The sequence below is a fragment of the Pelophylax lessonae genome, assembly GCF_965119305.1.
Source record: "Pelophylax lessonae genome assembly, chromosome: 11".
Classification (NCBI taxonomy): domain Eukaryota; kingdom Metazoa; phylum Chordata; class Amphibia; order Anura; family Ranidae; genus Pelophylax; species Pelophylax lessonae.
In genome coordinates, this window is record NC_138778.1 from 233,175,450 (window position 1) to 233,196,715 (window position 21,266).

The 21,266-nt window shown below is 47.3% G+C and overlaps 1 protein-coding gene across 1 annotated transcript in view; it reads right to left on the reverse strand.

The window, feature by feature from the left end:
- Positions 1–7,839: 7,839 nt before the first annotated feature.
- Positions 7,840–21,266, reverse strand: part of PRKCA (protein kinase C alpha) — a 425,544-nt gene continuing 412,117 nt past the window's right edge. Inside the window, exon 17 of the mRNA XM_082272110.1 lies at positions 7,840–8,090. Within this exon, the coding sequence (XP_082128236.1) occupies positions 7,926–8,090 (165 nt within the window). The 3' untranslated portion in view covers positions 7,840–7,925. The remainder of the gene's footprint in view (positions 8,091–21,266) is intronic.

Consider the following 21,266-nt stretch of genomic DNA (forward strand, 5'->3'; position numbering starts at 1 on the left):
CAGAGCTGACCTGCCGCTGTATAAGTACGGCGGCTGGTCAGCAAGCGGTTAAGGGAGGAAAAAAACCTTCCGGGCCAGGAGTGGTTAAACATACGGTGTCTGGAGCCATGTCTTTGCAGCGAGAGAAGTGAGACTGCATGTAAATGAGGGGGGAGGGGACACGTGTATAACGCTGTAATTTCCCACCCACTTACCCATCCCGGCAGGTCGATGGAGAAGAGATCGAACACACAGAAATACCAACAAAAGAATTTATTGAAAAGACATAGCTTGGGTTACATGGATGTATTGGAAGCGAATGTTCTTGCATTCAACATTGGGGGGTAAAACAGTTACAAAAATTCCTCACCGTAAACCGTTACATGTCCCATCCCGAAGCTCCATCCGCAGAGCTGGTCTTAACAAAAACAATGTAAACGCATTACGCCGTGTACTGGAACGGGCGCTGGCCTAAGGTGCACTATGCGGAGACTTGGTGTCCCGACTCCGCCCACCCAGCAGCCTTTACAGGACTGTTAGATCAGTTGTGGACAGACAGATCCTTTAAGAAGTAATAAAGCTAAACCAGTTCTGGGTAAGCAATGCCAGCTATTGGGGGGGGAACCTACAAATCCCATGAGGCATTGCAAGACTCTGACAGCCACAGACAGAGGTAGAGGCATGATGGGATTTGTAGTTTGACCAAAGCTGGAGTGCCCAGGGAGCCCCGTCCTGGTCTGTAGAAGGAAAGGAGCAAATTGCTTTAACAACTTTCTGACACTTTTTCTTTACAAGTTAAAATCTGTATTTTTTTTTAAAATGGCGGTCGTTGCAAATTTTTTTTTTTTTTACGCAGAATTTGCACAGCGGTCTTTCAAATGCAATTTCACTGAATTAAAAAAAAAAAAAAAAACAGTAAAGTTAGCCCAATTTCTTCCTATAATGTGCCCACCAGGCAGTTTCATGTGACCCTCGCACCTTTCCTTCAGCTGCAGCACCCCCCCTCATCTCTGTCCCACCTTGTCCCCACAACTGGCAGCAGAGAGGACGACAGAAATCCGCCATATCCTGTGCTTCTTTGTGCAGCCGTGGAGAGGCTCGTCTCTGCCCCCTCCCCACCCCGTCTTAGCAGTCGCATCAGAGATCCCACAGAACCTGTGCCTCTCTGTGCAGCCACAGCACCCCCTCATCTCCTCCTCCCCTGGTCTCAGCATGCAGCTGACTCAGGCCCTCCTTTAGTCCTCCTCTAGACCCTGCACTTTCTGCTTCCCAGCTCCATCGCCAGCTTTTTCCCAGCAGCAGCACAAGGTAAGTGGGGTGCACTGTGATGTAAGAGAGGGTGGGGGGGGGGGGCTTGACTTCTGATGGTGGGGGGCTCTTGCCATCTGATGTAAGGGACTGGACATCTAGTCTTACAGATACAACTGGCCCTTTAAGGGCAACAATAATGCTGATGCGGCCTGCAATTAAATTAAAGCGGTTGTAAACCTAAAATAAAAAAAAATAAAAAATGAAAACCTGCAAGACAAAGGCATAATGAGCTAGTATGCATCGCATACTAGCTCATTATGAATTACTTACCTTAGAACGAAGCCCCGACACGGACCCCTCGGACACCGCTGCGGGCGCTGACATGATCCCACGGCGCCCCTTCCGGTTTCGGCAGCTTCGGCGCTGTGATTGGCCGGAGCCGCAATGCTGTCACTCCCGCTCATGCGCGCGGGAGTCATTTTCCGGCAAGCTCCCGGAAAGAGCACATGCGCCGCTCGCGTGAGCGGCTGCATGCACTGCAAATATCTCCTAAACCGTGCCGGTTTAGGAGAGATTACCGGTAGTTAAATGTGAAAAAAAGCGTTATACTACCGCTTTAAGTTTGACACGCCTGCTGTAGAGGAATATGCTCTGTGCATTTTTCATTTCAGGGGTTTATAACCACTTCAAAGTGGTTGTAAAGGCAGGTGGTTATTTTTTTACCTTAATGAATTCTCTGCCTTAAGTTAAAAAGCCTTTAATGCTCAGTTCCTCCAGCTCCCCACTATACTTGTCTGAGCCCGATCTCAATGCAGCGATGTGCACAAGGGCAGCGGCTCTCTCCCTCCTTACTGGCCCAGAGAAAGCAATAAGGCAGTAGAGGACTACTGGCTCCCACTGCTGTCAATCACAGCCAGTGAGGTGGGGCCGAGCTGGGCTCTACGCTTCAATGGACACACAGAGCCGGCTCAAGAGTGAGCCTGTACGAGTGCCCCCATAGCAAGTAGCTTGCTATGAGAGCACTCGGCAGAGGGGAGGAGCCAGGAGCACCAGTGGGGGACAGGAGAAGAGGAAACCATTACACAGAGCTGGTAAGTATGACATGTTGGTTATTTCCTAATTTTAGGAAATTTTACCTTCACTCTGCTGAAGTCAAAAAATAGAAATTGACATTTCACATATTATTACAAACATTACTGGTATTTTTAATCAAATAATGATTTTTTTCATAAATAGACTCCTGTGACTGTAAATATCCAACCCATGGGGTTTCTACTATGAAATTAAAGGTGAGGTATATTGACGACATTCTTTGTGTTTAGTGGGATGCTCCAGTCTCCTACAGTGACACCAAATCCAGCGTCCCATATAACAGTACACGGTGTTGGGGGCGAAGAGCAATGAAAGAAAACAACATTTCTGCTCTTTTTCACAGTCAAATAAAATAACAGAAAAGTTACTACGCAAACAGAACATACTTTTTCCTTTTGCTTTAATTTAAACACCCGAAACAACAGATGCAGAACAGGTTGTTATTTGGCGCTTAAGACCAGCCCCTCCGAACAGTCGCTGTGTGCATAGTACCATTTAGAAATCAACAGAATACAAAGAGAGAACAGAAATCGCTTTAAACTCCCCACAGACAGTTCTGTCCATACAGTGTTAATACATGGAACGAGTATATCATACATCAGTTTAGGTTATTTGTTGTTGTTTTTTTTTTTTTTTTAATCGCTTAATGCAGTAAAACTAGTTTGATTCGTAACTCGTATTTATTGAATTCTCATAATTTTAGCACTGGACGGATTATGAAGGCCCGACATGCATTACAAAAGGTTAATAATGAACAGATATGGCCGCGAATAAACGTTAACCTAATCAACTACATTGATAATCCTATGAGCTGTACATTGTACCTTAGATCACTGTATAGGTCAGGCTGTACATTTGATTATGAATATGTCAAGTGGATCCCGAATGTTCTTCAACCCCAGCGCCTGCAGCTGGGAGCCCACGGGAACCAAATCAAGGCATCAATAGGTTACAAATACAGTAACTGAGTGAATACTTGAGTAATGGTGAATACCATGGCTGGAATTGTGGCATTAATAGTCAGAATTCTGGAGAGTTCTTCATAATTATGTAAAAATTTGGACAAAATACTTTTCTGTTATTAAGAAAGCTGGGATGGAATTATTGTTAAATATATTATCCCCAGTTCAGGGGTCTCCAAACCTTTCAGGTACGAGGGCCACGTTGTATATTTTGCAAATACTTGCAGGCCAAAAAAAATATCCCCATCAGATTACAAAGTCTCCATGAAAGTCCCCCTTACATCAGGGTCCCATCAGCATCCCCCTTACATCCTTGTTCCCATCAGAGACCCTATATGAGTCCCCCTTACATCAGGATCCCCCATCACCAACCCCTTTACATCCTTCTCCCCCTCAGAGACCCCCCTTACATCAGGGACCCTATATGAGCCCTCCCTTACATCAGGGTCCCCATCACCAACCCTTTTACACTTGTCCTCATCAAAGCCCCCCTTACATCAGAGACCCTATATGACAGGGGTCTTCAAACTATGGCCCTGGAGTTGTTCAGGAACTACAATTCCCATCATGCCTGTGAATCTCTGAGTTTTACAATGCCTCATGGGATGTGTAGTTTCGCAACAGTTGGAGGGCCGTAGTTTGAGGATCCCTGCTATAGGAGCTCTCCCTGACATCAGGGTCCCCGTCACCAAGCCCCTTACATCCTTCTCCCCATCAGAGACCCCCACTTACATCAGAGACACTATATCAGCCCTCCCTTACATCAGGGTCCCCATCAGAGTGCCCCCTTGCATCAGGGTCCTCAGACCCTGATGTAAGGGGCTTTTGCTTGTCCTCAGAGTGCCCCCTTTACATCAGGGTCCCCATCAGAGTGCCCCTTACATCAGGGCTCCCATCAGAGTTCCCCCTTACATCAGGACCCCCATCAGAGTGCCCCCTTACATCAGAGTTCCCCCTTACATCAGGACCCCCATCAGAGTGCCCCCTTACATCAGAGTCCACATCAGAGTGCCCCCTTACATCAGGGTTCTCAGAGTGCCCCCTTACATCAAGAGTCCCGATTAGAGTTCCCCATTACATGATGGAGGTGGATTGAAGACCATAGATGGCCTCTGCTGACCCCAGTGCCTAATCTTTGCACATTAGGGCCCCGTGCACACTGGGCAAAGGCGTTTGGCATTTTTTTTTCTTTCAGCCGGTAGAAGCGATTGTTAGCCTATGTGTCCAGGCACATTTACAGGCAGAAGTTTTTGGGCAGAAAAAAATGCTAGACGTGGCTAAACGCGGCGTTTAGGCACATCAAGCATTTTTAAGTGTACATTTTTTTCTAGTGTTTTAGGGAAAAATTCTTGTAAACGCACCTAAACACTTGTACAATATGCTCCAAAGGTGCGTTTTATATGCTGTTTTTTTTCTTCTAGCAGCTCCTGTGTTTTTAATTATTTTTTGCCGCCTAGTGTGCATGGATCCTAAAGACCATTGGTGTGCGCAGCCTATTGCATTAGGGTGCGCACCCCAGAGCACAAACACACATGAGTGTATATCAGCAGAGCAGTGAATGGTGTCAGTTTATTATTTTTTATATTTTTAAAATCATTTTTTACAATTTTTTTTTTTTTTTAGGAGCCCCGTTGGGGGCCTTGGTAAAATGTCAAGGGTCTAAACAGACCCCTGATGTCTCACTTTTGAGACAGAGAAAGAGGCTGAGGACAGATTTCCCAATCCCTTCCTCTGCAGCCTCTGACAGTGAATGAATGGGAGGTGCTCTGTGCTGAGCAGTTTCCTGTTCATTCACAAACTGAAGCCTAGTAAATATAGTTTACTATGCTTCAGTTAAGAATGAACACAGGAGCCATCAGTACAGATCACTGACTGTTTATTCAGAAAAGAAAGGGGCCGGTGAATGAAATATTTACTGGCCCCTTCCCATTCTGAAACATCCCCCGCAGCAGCAGGTGGGAGAGGAGAGGCGGGAAGTTGGCAGCACTGCAGGGGGAAAGACAGGGGATGCCAGAAAGCAGGGGGAATCTGCACTGCACAGGGTGATTAGAGTGTGTCCAGGACTATGCTAAAGACACACCACTGAACCAAGCTGCGGGGGCTAGATAAAATCCTGAAGCGGACCGGAAGTGGCCAGTGGGCCGTAGTTTGGAGACCCCTGACCTAGTTCAATTCTTCAGTCCCCAGCTTATTGTGATGAAAATGGCGGCGGGTTTTTTATAGAACTTTGCTGGCTCATGATGGAGACCGGGGCCCATACATACTGAATATTCAGAATTACAAAACACTGCAGACGTTTTAAGCATTTTGTCTTTTATATAACCTAAAAATTTGCAAAAAAGGCGATCTTGAAAAAACAGTTTTAGATTTTTCTTCACTACTATATATTATTATATATAAATATACTTTTCTGAGTTTTTATATCCTTTTTGAGCTTCATTCATTTTGGAAAAACAAAGATATATTTTATTTGGCAGAACTGGACACAACAAAACAGGCATTCCTTATCCCAATCAGTTTACTACATCCAGGGTCCTATCGGCAGGACGTCTGGCAGAGGATGCCCATTGGTTCCCACAGGGGCTGGCAGTGTCCAGATGACCTGCATGGAGCAGATACATCAAATGTGGCACAAACACTTCAATAATGTTTTAGGTTGGCAAACTGGTATAAAATTAAAAGGTGAAGGCTTATAATAAAAAAACCTCTCTGATCTAAGAGGACTACCAATAATGGTTTATTTGGTAGCTTCCCGGCCCTTAAAGAGGTTTAGGATGACGGGAGGCGGGACCTATGATCACGTGACCGCCAAGATTTTCATGGCGGTCACATGATCTGAAAGCTCCCGATCACTACTTTTCGTTAGCCGTTGGTAACTACAGGGTGCACGCTCTGGGCACAGCTGTATTTACACCAATCCACGCAAATATGCGGACGCCCGGTGCCAAGGCCCATGCCCTGAGAAGCTGCGTATTTGCGTGCGGCCAGCGACAAGAAGTTAAGAACAAAAGGGAAAGGAAAAAAAAAAAACTGAGTCTGAAGTATACCATATGGCGCAATGGGTTAGAACTGCATCTTGCTAAGAAATTTCATTTTTGGCACAAATCTCAACACAACTTTCAGTTTTTACTGCAAAAAGGTCGAAAATCAAAAAGAAAGAAAAAAGACTCAATATCTCAACTTTTTTTTTTTTTTATCCTATGGAATACAGGCGGAGTTCCCATGAAAATCAACATGCAAAAAAGCCAAACCGCAAACCTTTCGGCATGCACCAGTTTATCACATGCACTCGCCGACGACATGCAACCGGAAAAAAACAAACAGCAGAATTTTACCGACAGGGAACGGGGGGAGGGGGCGGGGGTTTGAGCCAACAGGTGCCTACTTTAAGGTGAGGAATACCTTGATACAAATATAATAGATTCATAGTACATTCTGAAAACAGGATGGGAAGGGGGTTGAAGACCAAGAAAATGGATAAAATGTAGACTCTGGTATCAAGATTGGTGGGGTGGGGGGGAGGGGGGGGGCTCAGAGTAAGTATAGAAAATACATAGACCCTATTCCACAGACGATATGAAAAATAAAAACGCGATGAGCATAAGCCTAAAAACTAACAAAAGTTTAACTGCCCAAAAAAGAGCAAAAGGAAAAAAAAAAAAAAGCCTTCACAAATAATAGCATGATTTTTTTTTTTTTTTGTATAAAAAATTTCTCATTAATACTCTTAATGGAGATTCAGCTAAAATTATCACAGAATCAATTAGGAATACATTATTATAAACATGCAAAAAAATCATTGCATGACGTATATGCCAAAAACAAAAAGACTGTCAAGCAGAACCCTTCTCCTCAATCCGTTTGGATTCCATTATTCTGAAAGGTGATTATTAATTATTAAAGTTTGATTAATAAGACTTTCCTGGATAGCCCTCGCCCATTACTTGAAAGGCATGTTATGGCATTCTGAGTCAAGAACGCTCAATTGAGTACCTTCATATAAGATATGCCAAACTACTGCCGCCATGCGTCACAAAAAAGAAAAAAAAAAAACGTCGTCGATGTGTCGCAACTTCTAGACTCCACAACTGCTGCTGTACTTACTGTTGGCTTTGTATCGATATGTGTGTTCTACATGGCAACAAGCAATTTGGCCTGTCTAGGAACCTTGAAACTGGTCCCAGACCTGAGTTCAGAGCATTACTACGTACCTTTGACTCTGGATCTCATATGGCAAGATAAGATTTGTGTCCTCGGGAAACGACCTACTGACCCGTAAATAGTAGGAAGACCACTGACCATTTTTTTTTTTTTTTTTGGTCTTACTCAACATTTCTTTCCTTCTTCTAGCCGAACTTGATACTCAAATAAAGTGTTTTGTCCGCTAGTTACAGAGGCGTGAGGACTGTGCTCATTGAGTTTTAGCGTACGAAGAGGCGCGGTCCAGGGTTTCTCACTGGACACCCTCTACCATTCAATAAGAGAACAAGATTTTTGTTTAACCCTTTAACAATATTAACCCTAGAATTTACAGGTGTCTATTTTTGTGTCATAGTTTTGTTTTTTTAAAAGCTGTGACCTTAAAATTATAGGGTTAAGACTTCATGCCCCCGGAAAAGGTCCTATTCAGAGTCTCTGTGATCAAGCTACACTCAGCAGGCTGGGATGTACAAACTGCAGGTTGATGTAGGAGAAGCCTTCGAAGTCGGCTTGATCGATGTTGGCGATGACTAGCTGGTCGGGAGGTGTCAGCACGGGTTGTCCCCTTGTGAAGAATTTGTCGAAGTTTTCGGCTCCTTTGCCACACTGCATGAGAAAAAAAAAAATTGGTTGGGTTAGAGACACAGTCGTGCAATGATGTCTTAGTTTCAGTTTTAAATGAATGTTACCATTGTTCAGATTGTCATTCTCAGAACCTGTTTTCATCTGAATGATCAGAAGATTCAGCTAAAGAAAGAGACGTGGTCATAGATTGGCACCACCAGAATGGACTACCAATTTTCCACTGGAGGTGACCAATATTATGTTCTAGTGAAGTGACCCAGTGCTGAGACAAGGTCAACTAGAGCCCAGGGCGAACATGCCAAACTGCGCCCTCCCCCAAGATGTATGAGCATTATGTATCAGCGAAAAACCCAGATTTTCATTCTGAGAACCTGTTGTCTTCTGAATGTTCCCAAAGATTCAACTAAAGAAAGAGACGTGGTTATAGATTGGCACCACCAGAATGGACTACCAATTTTCCCCAGGAGTTGACCAATATTATGTTCTGGTGAAGTGACCCAGTGCTGAGACAAGGTCAACTAGAGCCCAGGGCGAACATGCCAAACTGCGCCCTCCTCCAAGATGTATGAGCATTATGTATCAGCAAAAAACCCAGATTGTCATTCTCAGAACCTGTTGTCATCTGAATGTTCCCGAAGATTCAGCTAAAGAATGAGACGTGGTCATAGATTGGCACCACCAGGATGGACTACAAATTTTCCCTTGGAGGTGACTAATATGTTCTGGTGAAGTAACCCAGTGCTGAGACAAGGTCAACTACAGCCCAGGGCAATACATGCCAAACTGCGCCCCCCTTCCCCAGGATGTATGAGCATTATGTATCAGCAAAAAACCCAGATTGTCATGGTCATGTCAAAGAATGAGACGTGGTCATAGATTGGCACCACCAGGATGGACTATCTATTTTCCCCTGGAGGTGACCAATATTATGTTCTGGTGAAGTGACCCAGTGCTTAGACAAGGTCAACTACGGCCCAGGGCAAATATGCCAAATTGTGCCCCCCCCCCCCAAAATGTATGAGCATTATGCATCAGCAAACCCCCCCCAAAAAAAAAAAAAAACAACTGAGCACTAATCTGCATGCTCACCCATTAAGCACAAATTCCTCCCCCTTCAACTCCCAGCTCAAATCGCATCATTCCCCACATGCCTCTGTCACCAAGATCGGGAGTAGAGTTTTATAAAATAGCGCAGATTGTTTCCGAGTAAACTGGAAGTCATTTAATCGCTTCCGGTTTGCTATTACAGACAGCCAAGCAAAGCCGGTCCCGGCTTTCCTTGGCTGGCTGGCCAGCCGCCGGATGCACCGGCTGATTGCTCAGGTCTCCCGGTGGGACAGGAGAGCCCAAGCAAGCCATTGAAGGTGGCAGGGGATGGGGGGACATGCCCTTGGGGGGGGGGGGACACGTCCCCTTTTGCTTGTAATAGCAATTGGGGTTCCTAACTAGCCACTCTAAAAAACTGTACCGGGGTGATGGCTGCAGCTGCATACCATCCCGGTATAAGCACTGAAAGTCCGGCGATGTACGAGAAGTGGTTAACAAGCTGTCCCCTATTCACAATCCCTAGCAATCACGACGAAACGCGCCTTTAAAAATCACGTCAAGCTTGTTGCCTAAAAAAAGGAGCAGGCAACAAAAGTGCACAGGGCAAGCCCACTGATGTGTGAGACGCGGAATCTCGTGAAAATCCCTCACGGTCGCGTGCCCGCTACGTGAAGTGGTAATGTCTGAGCGCGCACAGCACCCTCGGCCTCCTTCCTACTGGGGACTATCTTTGTCCTACTTGTCGTGTCCGTTCTTTACAGAAAACCTAAAACACCTCTGTACAGGAGGGGGTGCTCTACCTGTACAGGAGGGGGCGCTCTCCCTGTACCCAATGACGCGTCTTCTTACAAGGACGGTCCGCGCACTCTGCATTATCACAAAGAAGGTATTTTCGGCGAACGTTCTCAGAAATTAGAGCAGAATGTACACTTGCTCATCGTTCCTCAGAACAAACAACTTTTTTGTTACTCTTCGATGAACTGTTTGAAATGTTTACCCCGATGAAGAGTGAACCGCGCGCTCCGAGGATACAAAGCGTTCAGGCGAAGATTCTCTGTAGTAATCACACGAGTACACAATGTCACCGGCTTCTCAAGCTTTAAACAACAATACAGAAAACCAAGGTCAGCTTGTTGTGCGGGAAACTGTCGGCTGTGGCAGTTTATAGTTTTTTTTCGTCATTAATTGCGATGTTTTTATGTCAGAGGTTTTGGCCTTTTAAGGTACATTCAAGATAAAATATGTGGCTGTTAAAAGTGTATGTCTGACCAGAAAAATACATTCAGTCTATAAAAATGTAACTGTATGTTCTCTCTCTGAAAAATGTGTCAAGTGTGGAAAAATACATGTTCATCTGTCAAAAATCCAGTCAGCTCCTAACCTTTTGTGAGCCGACAACGCCGCCTCTGTTGAATCTAATCCCAACTGAGGAAAAGTGGAAAACGAATGCTGGACCAACAGGCAGGGCTGCTGATAGGGCAGTACAGCCAGCCCCCCGGGCCCCATATGTTCAACAGGGGGGCGGCAATCTGCGATTTTTTGCGGGGCTGCAACATTGCGGCGGACAGATCGGACCGCTGACTGACATTTTTGACACTTTTGGGGGGACCAGTGACATTACTGCAGTAATCAGTGCTAAAAATATGCACTGCCAGTGTACTAATGACACTGGCAGGGAAGGGGTTAACAGTATGGGTGATCAAGGGGTTAAATGTGAGCCTAGGGGAGTGATTCTAACTGTGGACGGGCGGGGCTTCTGAAATGACCATAGAGACCTGTGATCCTGTATAGAAGGATCACAGGGGCTCTATGATCATTCCAGAGAGAAGAACGATCAGCTGTGTTTACAACAGCCAACCGTCCTTCTCTTTCAGGAGGGAGCGATCGCGGGTGTCAGGCGGCAATCAGAGCCACCTGACACACGTATCGGCTTCCCCGCTAACGAGCGGGGGCGGCATAGCGCCCCCTAGCCTCCTGAGAGCGAGTGACGTATACCTACGTCACTTTGCCCAGGAGCAGCTGCCTGCCGCAGTATATCTGCGGTGGGCGGTCGTAAAGTGGTTAAGCCTTAGTTTCCTCTAATAAGCCTTAATGAACTCATTCTTCTTCTCCCTTCAACTAGTATTTTCCTTCTAATTTTTTTGTTTCTAATTTATGAACTACAAAACTAATAGGAAATAACCGGAGGTGTCCCCAGTATCCTACAATAACGGACTATATCGGCCACTGAAAGGAGACATATTCGATAAAATCATCAAATTTTATTTTTAAAGCATGTTAAAATATTGAGAGAGAGTATTTTTTTCAAATAAATTGCGTTTGAAAAACCTCTGCGCAAATACCGTGTGACATGAAAAATTGGAACGATCGCCATTTTATTCCCTAGGGCCTCTGCTAAAAATATATATATATATATATATATATATATATATATATATATATATATATACGCTGAGCAAAGTTATAAAATGCCCCACTTTTGTTTTTGTCCCCATTTTTCATGAGCTGAACTCAAAGATCTCCGACTTTTTCTATGTACACAAAAGGCCGATTTCTCTCCAATATTGTTCACAAATCTGTGTAAATCTGTGTTCGTGATCACTTCTCCTTTGCCGAGATAATCCATCCACCTCACAGGTGTGGAATATCAAGATGCTGATTAGACAGCATGATTATTGCACAGGTGTGCCTTAGGCTGCCCACAATAAAAGGCCACTCTAAAATGTGCAGTTTTACTGTATTGGGGGGGGGGGGTCTGAAAAACAGTCAGTATCTGGTGTGACCACCCCTTTGCCTCACGCAGTGCAACACATCTCCTTGGCATAGAGTTGATCAGGTTGGTGATTGGTTCCTGTGGAATGTTGGTCCACTCCTCTTCAATGGCTGTGTGAAGTTGCTGGAAAATTTGGCAGGACCTGGAACACGCTGTCCTATACGCCGATCCAGAGCATCCCAAACATGCCCAATGGGTGACATGTCCGGTGATATGCTGGCCATGCAAGAACTGGGATGTTTTCAGCTTCCAGGAATTGTGTACAGATCCTTGCACCATGGGGTCGCGCATTGTCATGCTGCAATATGAGGTGATGGTCGTGGATGAATGGCACAACAATGGGCCTCAGGATCTCCTCACCGTATCTCTGTGCATTCAAAATGCCATCAATAAAATGCACATGTGTTCATTGTCCATAACGTACGCCTGGCCATACCATAACCCCACCGCCACCATGGGCCACTTCATCCACAACGTACACCTGCCCATACCATAACCCCACCGCCACCATGGGCCACTCCATACACAATGTACGCCTGTCCATACCATACACCCACCGCCACCATGGGCCACTCCATCCACAACGTACGCCTGCCCATACCATAACCCCACCGCCACCATGGGCCACTCCATACACAATGTAGGCCTTCCCATACCATAACCCCACTGCCACCATGGGCCACTTCATCCATAACGTACACCTGCCCATACCATAACCCCACCGCCACCATGGGCCACTCCATACACAATGTACGCCTGTCCATACCATAACCCCACCGCCACCATGGGCCACTCCATCCACAACGTACACCTGCCCATATCATAACCCCACCGCCACCATAGGCCACTCCATACACAATGTACGCCTGTCCATACCATAACCCCACCGCCACCATGGGCCACTCCATCCAAAACGTACACCTGCCCATATCATAACCCCACCGCCACCATAGGCCACTCCATACACAATGTACGCCTGTCCATACCATACACCCACCGCCACCATGGGCCACTCCATCCACAACGACTCCACGCGGTTTTCCGTCCCGTCTCCCCACATGCTGGCTCTTCATACCTCTATATAAAGACGAGGTGTCATCACACATCCCAGCATGAGAGATGAGCCGGATGTCTCAGCAGTTCCGCGATAAACATGCGGGACACGTCTTCTATTAGTCACATCCCGGAGGAGAGAAATCGGAACAATTACACATTGACATGCAAAACCGACATCAGCTCAGATTATACGCGCCAAATAAAATACGGGCGCTCAGAGGTCTATTATCATATCTTCTGGGCCACCCTTGGACACTGTGGTATCGTGAGGTGGGGGGACGCCACAAGGAGATTGGGGGAGGGGAATTTGTGTTGAAGGGGAGAATTTGGAAGGCTATAACCCCACCGCCACCATGGGCCACTCCATCCACAACGTACACCTGCCCATATCATAACCCCACCGCCACCATGGGCCACTCCATCCACAATGTACGCCTGTCCATACCATACACCCACCGCCACCATGGGCCACTCCATCCACAACGTACGCCTGCCCATACCATAACCCCACGGCCACCATGGGCCACTCAATACACAATGTAGGCCTTCCCATACCATAACCCCACTGCCACCATGGGCCACTTCATCCACAACATACGCCTGCCCATACCATAACCCCTCCGCCACCATGGCCCACTCTATCCACAATGTACGCCTGCCCATACCATAACCCCACCGCCACCATGGCCCACTCCATCCACAACGTACGCCTGCCCATACCATAACCCCACCGCCACCATGGGCCACTCCATCCACAATGTACGCCTGCCCATACCATAACCCCACCGCCACCATGGCCCACTCTATCCACAACGTACGCCTGCCCATACCATAACCCCACCGCCACCATGGCCCACTCTATCCACAACGTACGCCTGCCCATACCATAAACCCACCGCCACCATGGGCCACTCCATCCACAACGTACGCCTGCCCATACCATAACCCCACTGCCACCATGGGCCACTCCATCCACAACATATGCCTGCCCATACAATAACCCCACTGCCACCATGGGCCACTCTATCCACAACATACGCCTGCCCATACCATAACTCCACCGCCACCATGGGCCACTCCATCCAAAACACTGACATCAGAAAACCGCTTACCCACACAACGCCATACATGGTGTCTGCCATCTGCCCTATACAGTGAAAACTGGGATTCATCCGTGAAGAAAACACCTCTCCAAAGTGCCAGACACCATCGAATGTGAGCATTTGCCCACTCAAGCCCGTTACGACGACGAACAGCAGTCAGGTGGAGACCCCGATGAGGATGACAAGCATGCAGATGAGCTTCCCTGAGACGGTTTCTGACAGTTTGTGCAGAAATTCTTTGGTTATGCAAACCGATTGTTGCAGCAGCTGTCCGGGTGGCTGGTCTCAGACCATCTTGGAGGTGAAGATGCTGGATGTGGAGGTCCTGGGCGGGTCTCAGACCATCTTGGAGGTGAAGATGTTGGATGTGGAGGTCCTGAGCTGGTCTCAGACCATCTTGGAGGTGAAGATGCTGGATGTGGAGGTCATGGGCTGGTCTCAGACCTTCTTGGAGGTGAAGATGCTGGATGTGGAGGTCCTGAGCTGGTCTCAGACCTTCTTGGAGGTGAAGATGCTGGATGTGGAGGTCCTGAGCTGGTCTCAGACCATCTTGGAGGTGAAGATGCTGGATGTGGAGGTCCTGGGCTGGTCTCAGACCATCTTGGAGGTGAAGATGCTGGATGTGGAAGTCCTGGGCTGGTCTCAGACCATCTTGGAGGTGAAGATGCTGGATGTGGAGGTCCTGGGCTGGTCTCAGACCATCTTGGAGGTGAAGATGCTGGATGTGGAGGTCCTGGGCTGGTCTAAGACCATCTTGGAGGTGAAGATGCTGGATGTGGAGGTCCTGGGCTGGTGTGGTTACACGTGGTCTGCGGTTGTGGGGCTGATTGGATGTACTGCCAAATTCTCTGAAACACCTTTGGAGACGGCTTATGGTAGAGAAATTAACATTCAATTCACGGGCAACAGCTCTGGTGGACATTCCTGCAGTCAGCATGCCAATTGCACGCTCCCTAAAAACTTGGGACATCTGTGGCATTGTGCTGTGTGAAAAAATCTTGATATGCCACACCTGTGAGGTGGATGGATTATCTCGGCAAAGGAGAAGCGATCACTAACACAGATTTACACAGATTTGTGAACAATATTTGAGAGAAATAGAAAAATTCTTAGATCTTTGAGTTCAGCTCATGAAAAATGGGGGCAAAAACATAAGTGTTGCATTTATAATTTTGCTCATTGTATATAAAGTTTGGGGCTTCGAAGTAATTTTCTAGCAAAAAAAAAAAAAACGCACAGATTTGTCCATGTTGGAGAGAAGGGTCAGCATTGGCCCGGTCACTGAACATCATACAGAACCATTGATACCAGCATGGTGACACCAGTTCTCTGGCACAGTACAGAGGATATTATGTGTGTATAATGACACAATGACATGCGTTCTCCCATGTGAATTACCGATCACAGCACACGGCAGATGATGCCGACGCAATGACGCCGATCCTCGGTTTCTACTTGCTGACTCCACGCGGTTTTCCGTCCCGTCTCCCCACATGCTGGCTCTTCATACCTCTATATAAAGACGAGGTGTCATCACACATCCCAGCATGAGAGATGAGCCGGATGTCTCAGCAGTTCCGCGATAAACACGCGGGACACGTCTTCTATTAGTCACATCCCGGAGGAGAGAAATCGGAACAATTACACATCGACATGCAAAACCGACATCAGCTCAGATTATACGCGCCAAATAAAATACGGGCGCTCAGAGGTCTATTATCATATCTTCTGGGCCACCCCTGGACACTGTGGTATCGTGAGGTGGGGGGACGCCACAAGGAGATTGGGGGAGGGGAATTTGTGTTGAAGGGGAGAATTTGGAAGGCTATAGGGTGTAAGAATTGTTCTGGGAGGGAATTTGCAGGGGGGGGGGTTTAGGAGTGGTGATTTGGGTTCATTGGGGGGGGGGGGACAGTTTGTGCTGGGGGGGGGGGGATTTGGGAGGTGTGTGCTAGATTTGATATGGTAAAGGGAGGATGACCAGCGCTATGGATTAAAGATATATGAGGGGACAGATAGATAAATAAAATAGAAGGTGTGAGCTGCCACCAATCAACCCTTAAGTGCAAGGGTGAAAGTGAAATGTATAATGTGGCGATTGGTATCGGCGCTACCTTACAGTATAAAAACGTGACTACCCCAAAGTGTAGGTGAAGATATATAAGGGTGTCAACAGAAAATGTTTATTTGTGAGGAAATTAAATGAGATAAACAATACGTGTGTGTTTATTAAGTTTCAAATAAAAAACAAATATAGTGATACATGTGCAATATGCATATCAAAAACGGTGGAAAAAAATATATAATGGGGGGGGGGGGGGGGGGAGGGGGGTGTTCCCACAACCACAAGTGTTATATCAGGTATATACTTATTCCTGATATATTTGTGCCACACAAGTAAACAGGTGCTGCTGTGCAGAGTTCGAAAATGACCACAACCACAAGTGTTATATCAGGACTTCCCTGATATATGTGCCACACATGTGCTAAAAATAGGCAAAAAGTTGCTGTGCAGAGTCCAAAGAGTCCACTAGGTGGCGTCTGCAATACGACCTGTGTAGCTGTATGGGGGGTCTCTTCTCCGTATTTGGGGGAGCACTTCCGAGCCGGTGGTCTGATGCCCTAAATGCTCATAACGAAAGAAGGCCCCAAAGTGAATAGATAATCCATACAATAGCGGCAAAAAAGCGCAGTACACCCACTGTTAAGATGATCTGGATCAGAGTAGACAAAAACAGTCCGCGCCGGGATGCTTCCGCGTTCCACGGCCGACAACCGGAAGTGACGTTGCACGTTCTAGACTCCGCCCTACGCGTTTCGTCAGAGGGACGTCAACTGGAGCGGCGTCAACTAAGCGTACTCCCGGACTCCGTACTCCCCTCCGTTGCTTGGATACGGGCGGCTATAAAAAGTCCGGGAGTACGCTTAGTTGACGCCGCTCCAGTTGACGTCCCTCTGACGAAACGCGTAGGGCGGAGTCTAGAACGTGCAACGTCACTTCCGGTTGTCGGCCGTGGAACGCGGAAGCATCCCGGCGCGGACTGTTTTTGTCTACTCTGATCCAGATCATCTTAACAGTGAGTGTACTGCGCTTTTTTGCCGCTATTGTATGGATTATCTATTCACTTTGGGGCCTTCTTTCGTTATGAGCATTTAGGGCATCAGACCACCGGCTCGGAAGTGCTCCCCCAAATACGGAGAAGAGACCCCCCATACAGCTACACAGGTCGTATTGCAGACGCCACCTAGTGGACTCTTTGGACTCTGCACAGCAACTTTTTGCCTATTTTTAGCACATGTGTGGCACATATATCAGGGAAGTCCTGATATAACACTTGTGGTTGTGGTCATTTTCGAACTCTGCACAGCAGCACCTGTTTACTTGTGTGGCACAAATATATCAGGAATAAGTATATACCTGATATAACACTTGTGGTTGTGGGAACACCCCCCTCCCCCCCCCCCCCCCCCATTATATATTTTTTTCCACCGTTTTTGATATGCATATTGCACATGTATCACTATATTTGTTTTTTATTTGAAACTTAATAAACACACACGTATTGTTTATCTCATTTAATTTCCTCACAAATAAACATTTTCTGTTGACACCCTTATATATCTTCACCTACACTTTGGGGTAGTCACGTTTTTATACTGTAAGGTAGCGCCGATACCAATCGCCACATTAGATTTGATATGGTTCAGAGGGGAAGGAATTTGTGCTAGATGGGGAATTACATTTTTTTGGGGGGTGGGGGGGGGGTGGTATTTGTGCTAGGAGTGGGGATTGGGGTGTGGAATTTGTGCTGGGAGAGGGGGGAAGAGTATGTGTGAGGATTTTTTGGGGTGGGGGGGTTGTGCTGGGGGGATTTGGGGAGAGAAAGGATTTAAGTTGGGATGGGGGTGGCAAAGATTTGTGCTGGGAGGGGGGATTTCAGCAGGGGTGTGGATTTGTCCTGTGAGGAGGGGGATTTTATGCTTAGGGGGTCGGCATGCAGACTAGTGCCCAACTTTTTTTTTGGAAGGGGGTTTTTGCTAACACATAATCATACATCTTGGGGGGCATGTTCGCCCTAGGCTTCGAGATGACCTTGTCCCAGCACTGGATGGGCAACAGCAGCAGAAGACCACACCGGGTGCCACTCCTGTCAGCTAAGAACAGAAAATGAGGCTATAATTTGCGGTTCCCCCCCACACCCTAAAACATCTTGTCGATGAATTTACATCGAGGGACGCTTTTTTTTTTTAATTAAAAAATTGACAAAAAGGGGGGGGGGAGTGGGGGGGGGCTGCATGCCCAGATAAGGGTCTGTTCGATGTTTCGGGGAGGGGGACACTATGCGTTTTTTTTTTTTTTTGCTTTGGCGTGGGGTTCCCCTTCAAATCCATACCAGATCCAAAGGGCCGGGTTATGGTGAGGGGTTACAATGTTATGACTGATTACTGTATCTTGCTGTGGGGAAGGAAGGAATGAAGGAGGGCTGGCTATGCTCTGAAAAAAGTGTTGGACTTATTCCCTCACCTCACTATGGGTCCAGACATATATAACAAATGGGGAAAGCAGGGGAGGACTGGGGCAGGGGGGCAATTGCCCCCCTGGGCCGCTCTGATGCCCTGTAAAAAAGCTGCACTGCTTCTGCCACAGACATGCCTAAAGAATTCCTGGTGAAGAGAAGTAAAAAGTTCCCGGCGCTGATCTACTGGGTGAGGGTTGAAGACAAGGACAGGGAGCAGGCCCCGCCCCCCCCTCCCAGCATGGATTGTGTAAACTGTCTAAGCAGAGGCCGGTTCCATGCCCCACTGGAGACTTTCCTCCACCTGCCAGCCCCAACCGAGCTGTCCCAGCTTCCCCCAACCGCCCCCTGGCCAGATTCAACCAGTGAGTAGAGGGTACCTGGGATTCAGCCTGGAATGGAGGACAGGAAGAGGGAGAGTGGGGGCAGAGTTGCTGCACCATGGGCCTCTGGTTTGTACTAGCCCCCTGGGCCGAAAGCCCTAGATCACACATGTCGAACACAAGGTCCGCGGGCCGAATGTGGCCCTCCAGGCTTTATCAAGTGGCCCTCGCACCCAGTTCTGCAGCTGGAACATGGTAAAACTCCATTCTACCACCTCCATCTCTGGCCCTCCGCTCCCCACTGTCACTTGCAAACACAGCAGCTCCGGACGGAACAGATCCCTGCACACACTAATGGCAGGGACAGATCTCCAGAATTTGAGAGAGAGAACAAACTCTTTAAACGGCTAGGCAGAGCCGCCTACACAGGTAGGTACTAGAGCAAGGCCATGTAGGAGAGAGAGAGATGCAAGAAAGCATTGCAGGGGTTGGGTTTCACACTGTGCATAGTGCACCCCTAAACCTTATACTCTGTACCTAATGCACCCCTGAACTCTACACTCTGTATGTAGTGCACCCTACATACAACTGGCCCTTTGCTTATGCGGCCTTTTGCTGAAATTGAGTTTGACACCCCTGCCCTAGATGAAGCCACTGTTAAAATGATAGAGCCCCCCCCAGATTTTAGGATCACAGGGCACACTAGAAGTAAGGGGAACCAATGTGCAGAAATATGAAGGTACCCTCTCTGGCATGTAAGTTGTGTTTTTGTAAGGGGTCATGGGTAAAAACCAGCCACCATTTTGTTGTAGCCCTCTGAGACCCCTTTAATTAATAGTTCTTTGTATATCAGCTCTGTGGTTCAGGCTGTGAAGGGAGGATAATGACAACAATGGAATATATGAGAGATACGTCGTCGTCTCTGAATTGGCATCGAGCAGACGGAAGCTCCAGCAGATGACAATTTGCTCTCAGCCTCATCACATCTCTCTCTGAGACGGTACGGGTAGGTGACAACTGATATCAGGTAGACAGATGACATAGAGATGGGTCTCAGCCGGTGTATGACAACTTCCCCTCCGGCAGAAGAGAACATTTTGATGGGAACATTGAGTGCACCCGGGGAATGACGAGACGTTCGGCTTATCTCTGCTCAGTGTGCTGTGCAGGATTCAGCATTCCTTCCATCTCCGGTAACAGCGGGAAGCAGAGAACTCTGGATAAAAGGTCTCTCTTCTAATGTACTAAAACAAGGCGAGATGACACCTGAGAGGAGGACATGCCGAGTGTGATATAGGATACATTGAAGAGAGAAAACTGAATTTAGGACGAACGCATCCTGAGCTTGGCTTACTTTGTATGGTGACCCCATTTTTCTTTTCTTTTGCTAATATATCTTCTCTCTAACCTCATCCACCTCATTCTCTTCTGATATTCAGCAAATTCTGAACAGGAATAGTGGAGGGTGTGAGAGTGCGAGGCCCTGCCATGGTGCAAGTTTAGTAAATTGGTGTAGAGAAGAGACAGGACTCTCAGTGATCCAGTCTGAGAACCTCTAGCAGATGTTTTGTGAGCAGAGAGAACTGTGAGGTTGATTTACTAAAACTGGAGAATGCAAAATCGGGTGCAGCTGAGCACAGATACCAATCAGCTTTCAGGTTTGATTGTCAAAGCTTAAAGAGGTTGTAAACCCACCGCACAAACTTATACCTATAGGTAAGTCTATATTAAGGCTTACCTATAGGTGCTATAAATATCTCCCAAACTTGCACCGTTTAGGAGATATTTAGAGTGCATACTGCCGATGACGTCATCGGCGCAGGCGCTCTGAAGGAACGGCCACCCGTGCCGTTCCTTCAGAGCTCAGTGCCGTGAACGTCGGCTCCCGCGCGCAGGAGTGATGTAATCGTGCCTCCGGCCAATCAGATGGCCGGAGGACGCGAACCCGGAAGCAGGACGGCCGGACATGTCGCCGTCCTGTCACTGAGGTGGCGGCACGGCGGGGGCTTCGTTTTAAGGTAAGTACTACATAATGAGCTAGTATGCGATGCATACTAGCTCATTATGCCTTTCTCTTTACAGGGCTTTTTTTTTCTCGTTTTTTTTGGGGGACTTTACTTCCTCTTTAACCACTTCCCGACTGCGCTATAACCAAATGACAGCTACAGCACAGGTTGACATTTCCGGGAGAGTGTCTATTGACATCCTCCCGTGATTTTGCTTCTCGCACGCCCCCTGCAGAGCGCATCAGCAGGGATCTGTGATTGCGTGTCCTTTGGACATAGCTGATCACCGAGCGGGGTAAAGAGCCAATCACAGCGGCTCTTTACCATGTGATCAGCTGTGTACAATCATGGATGATCAACAGTGTAAACAGG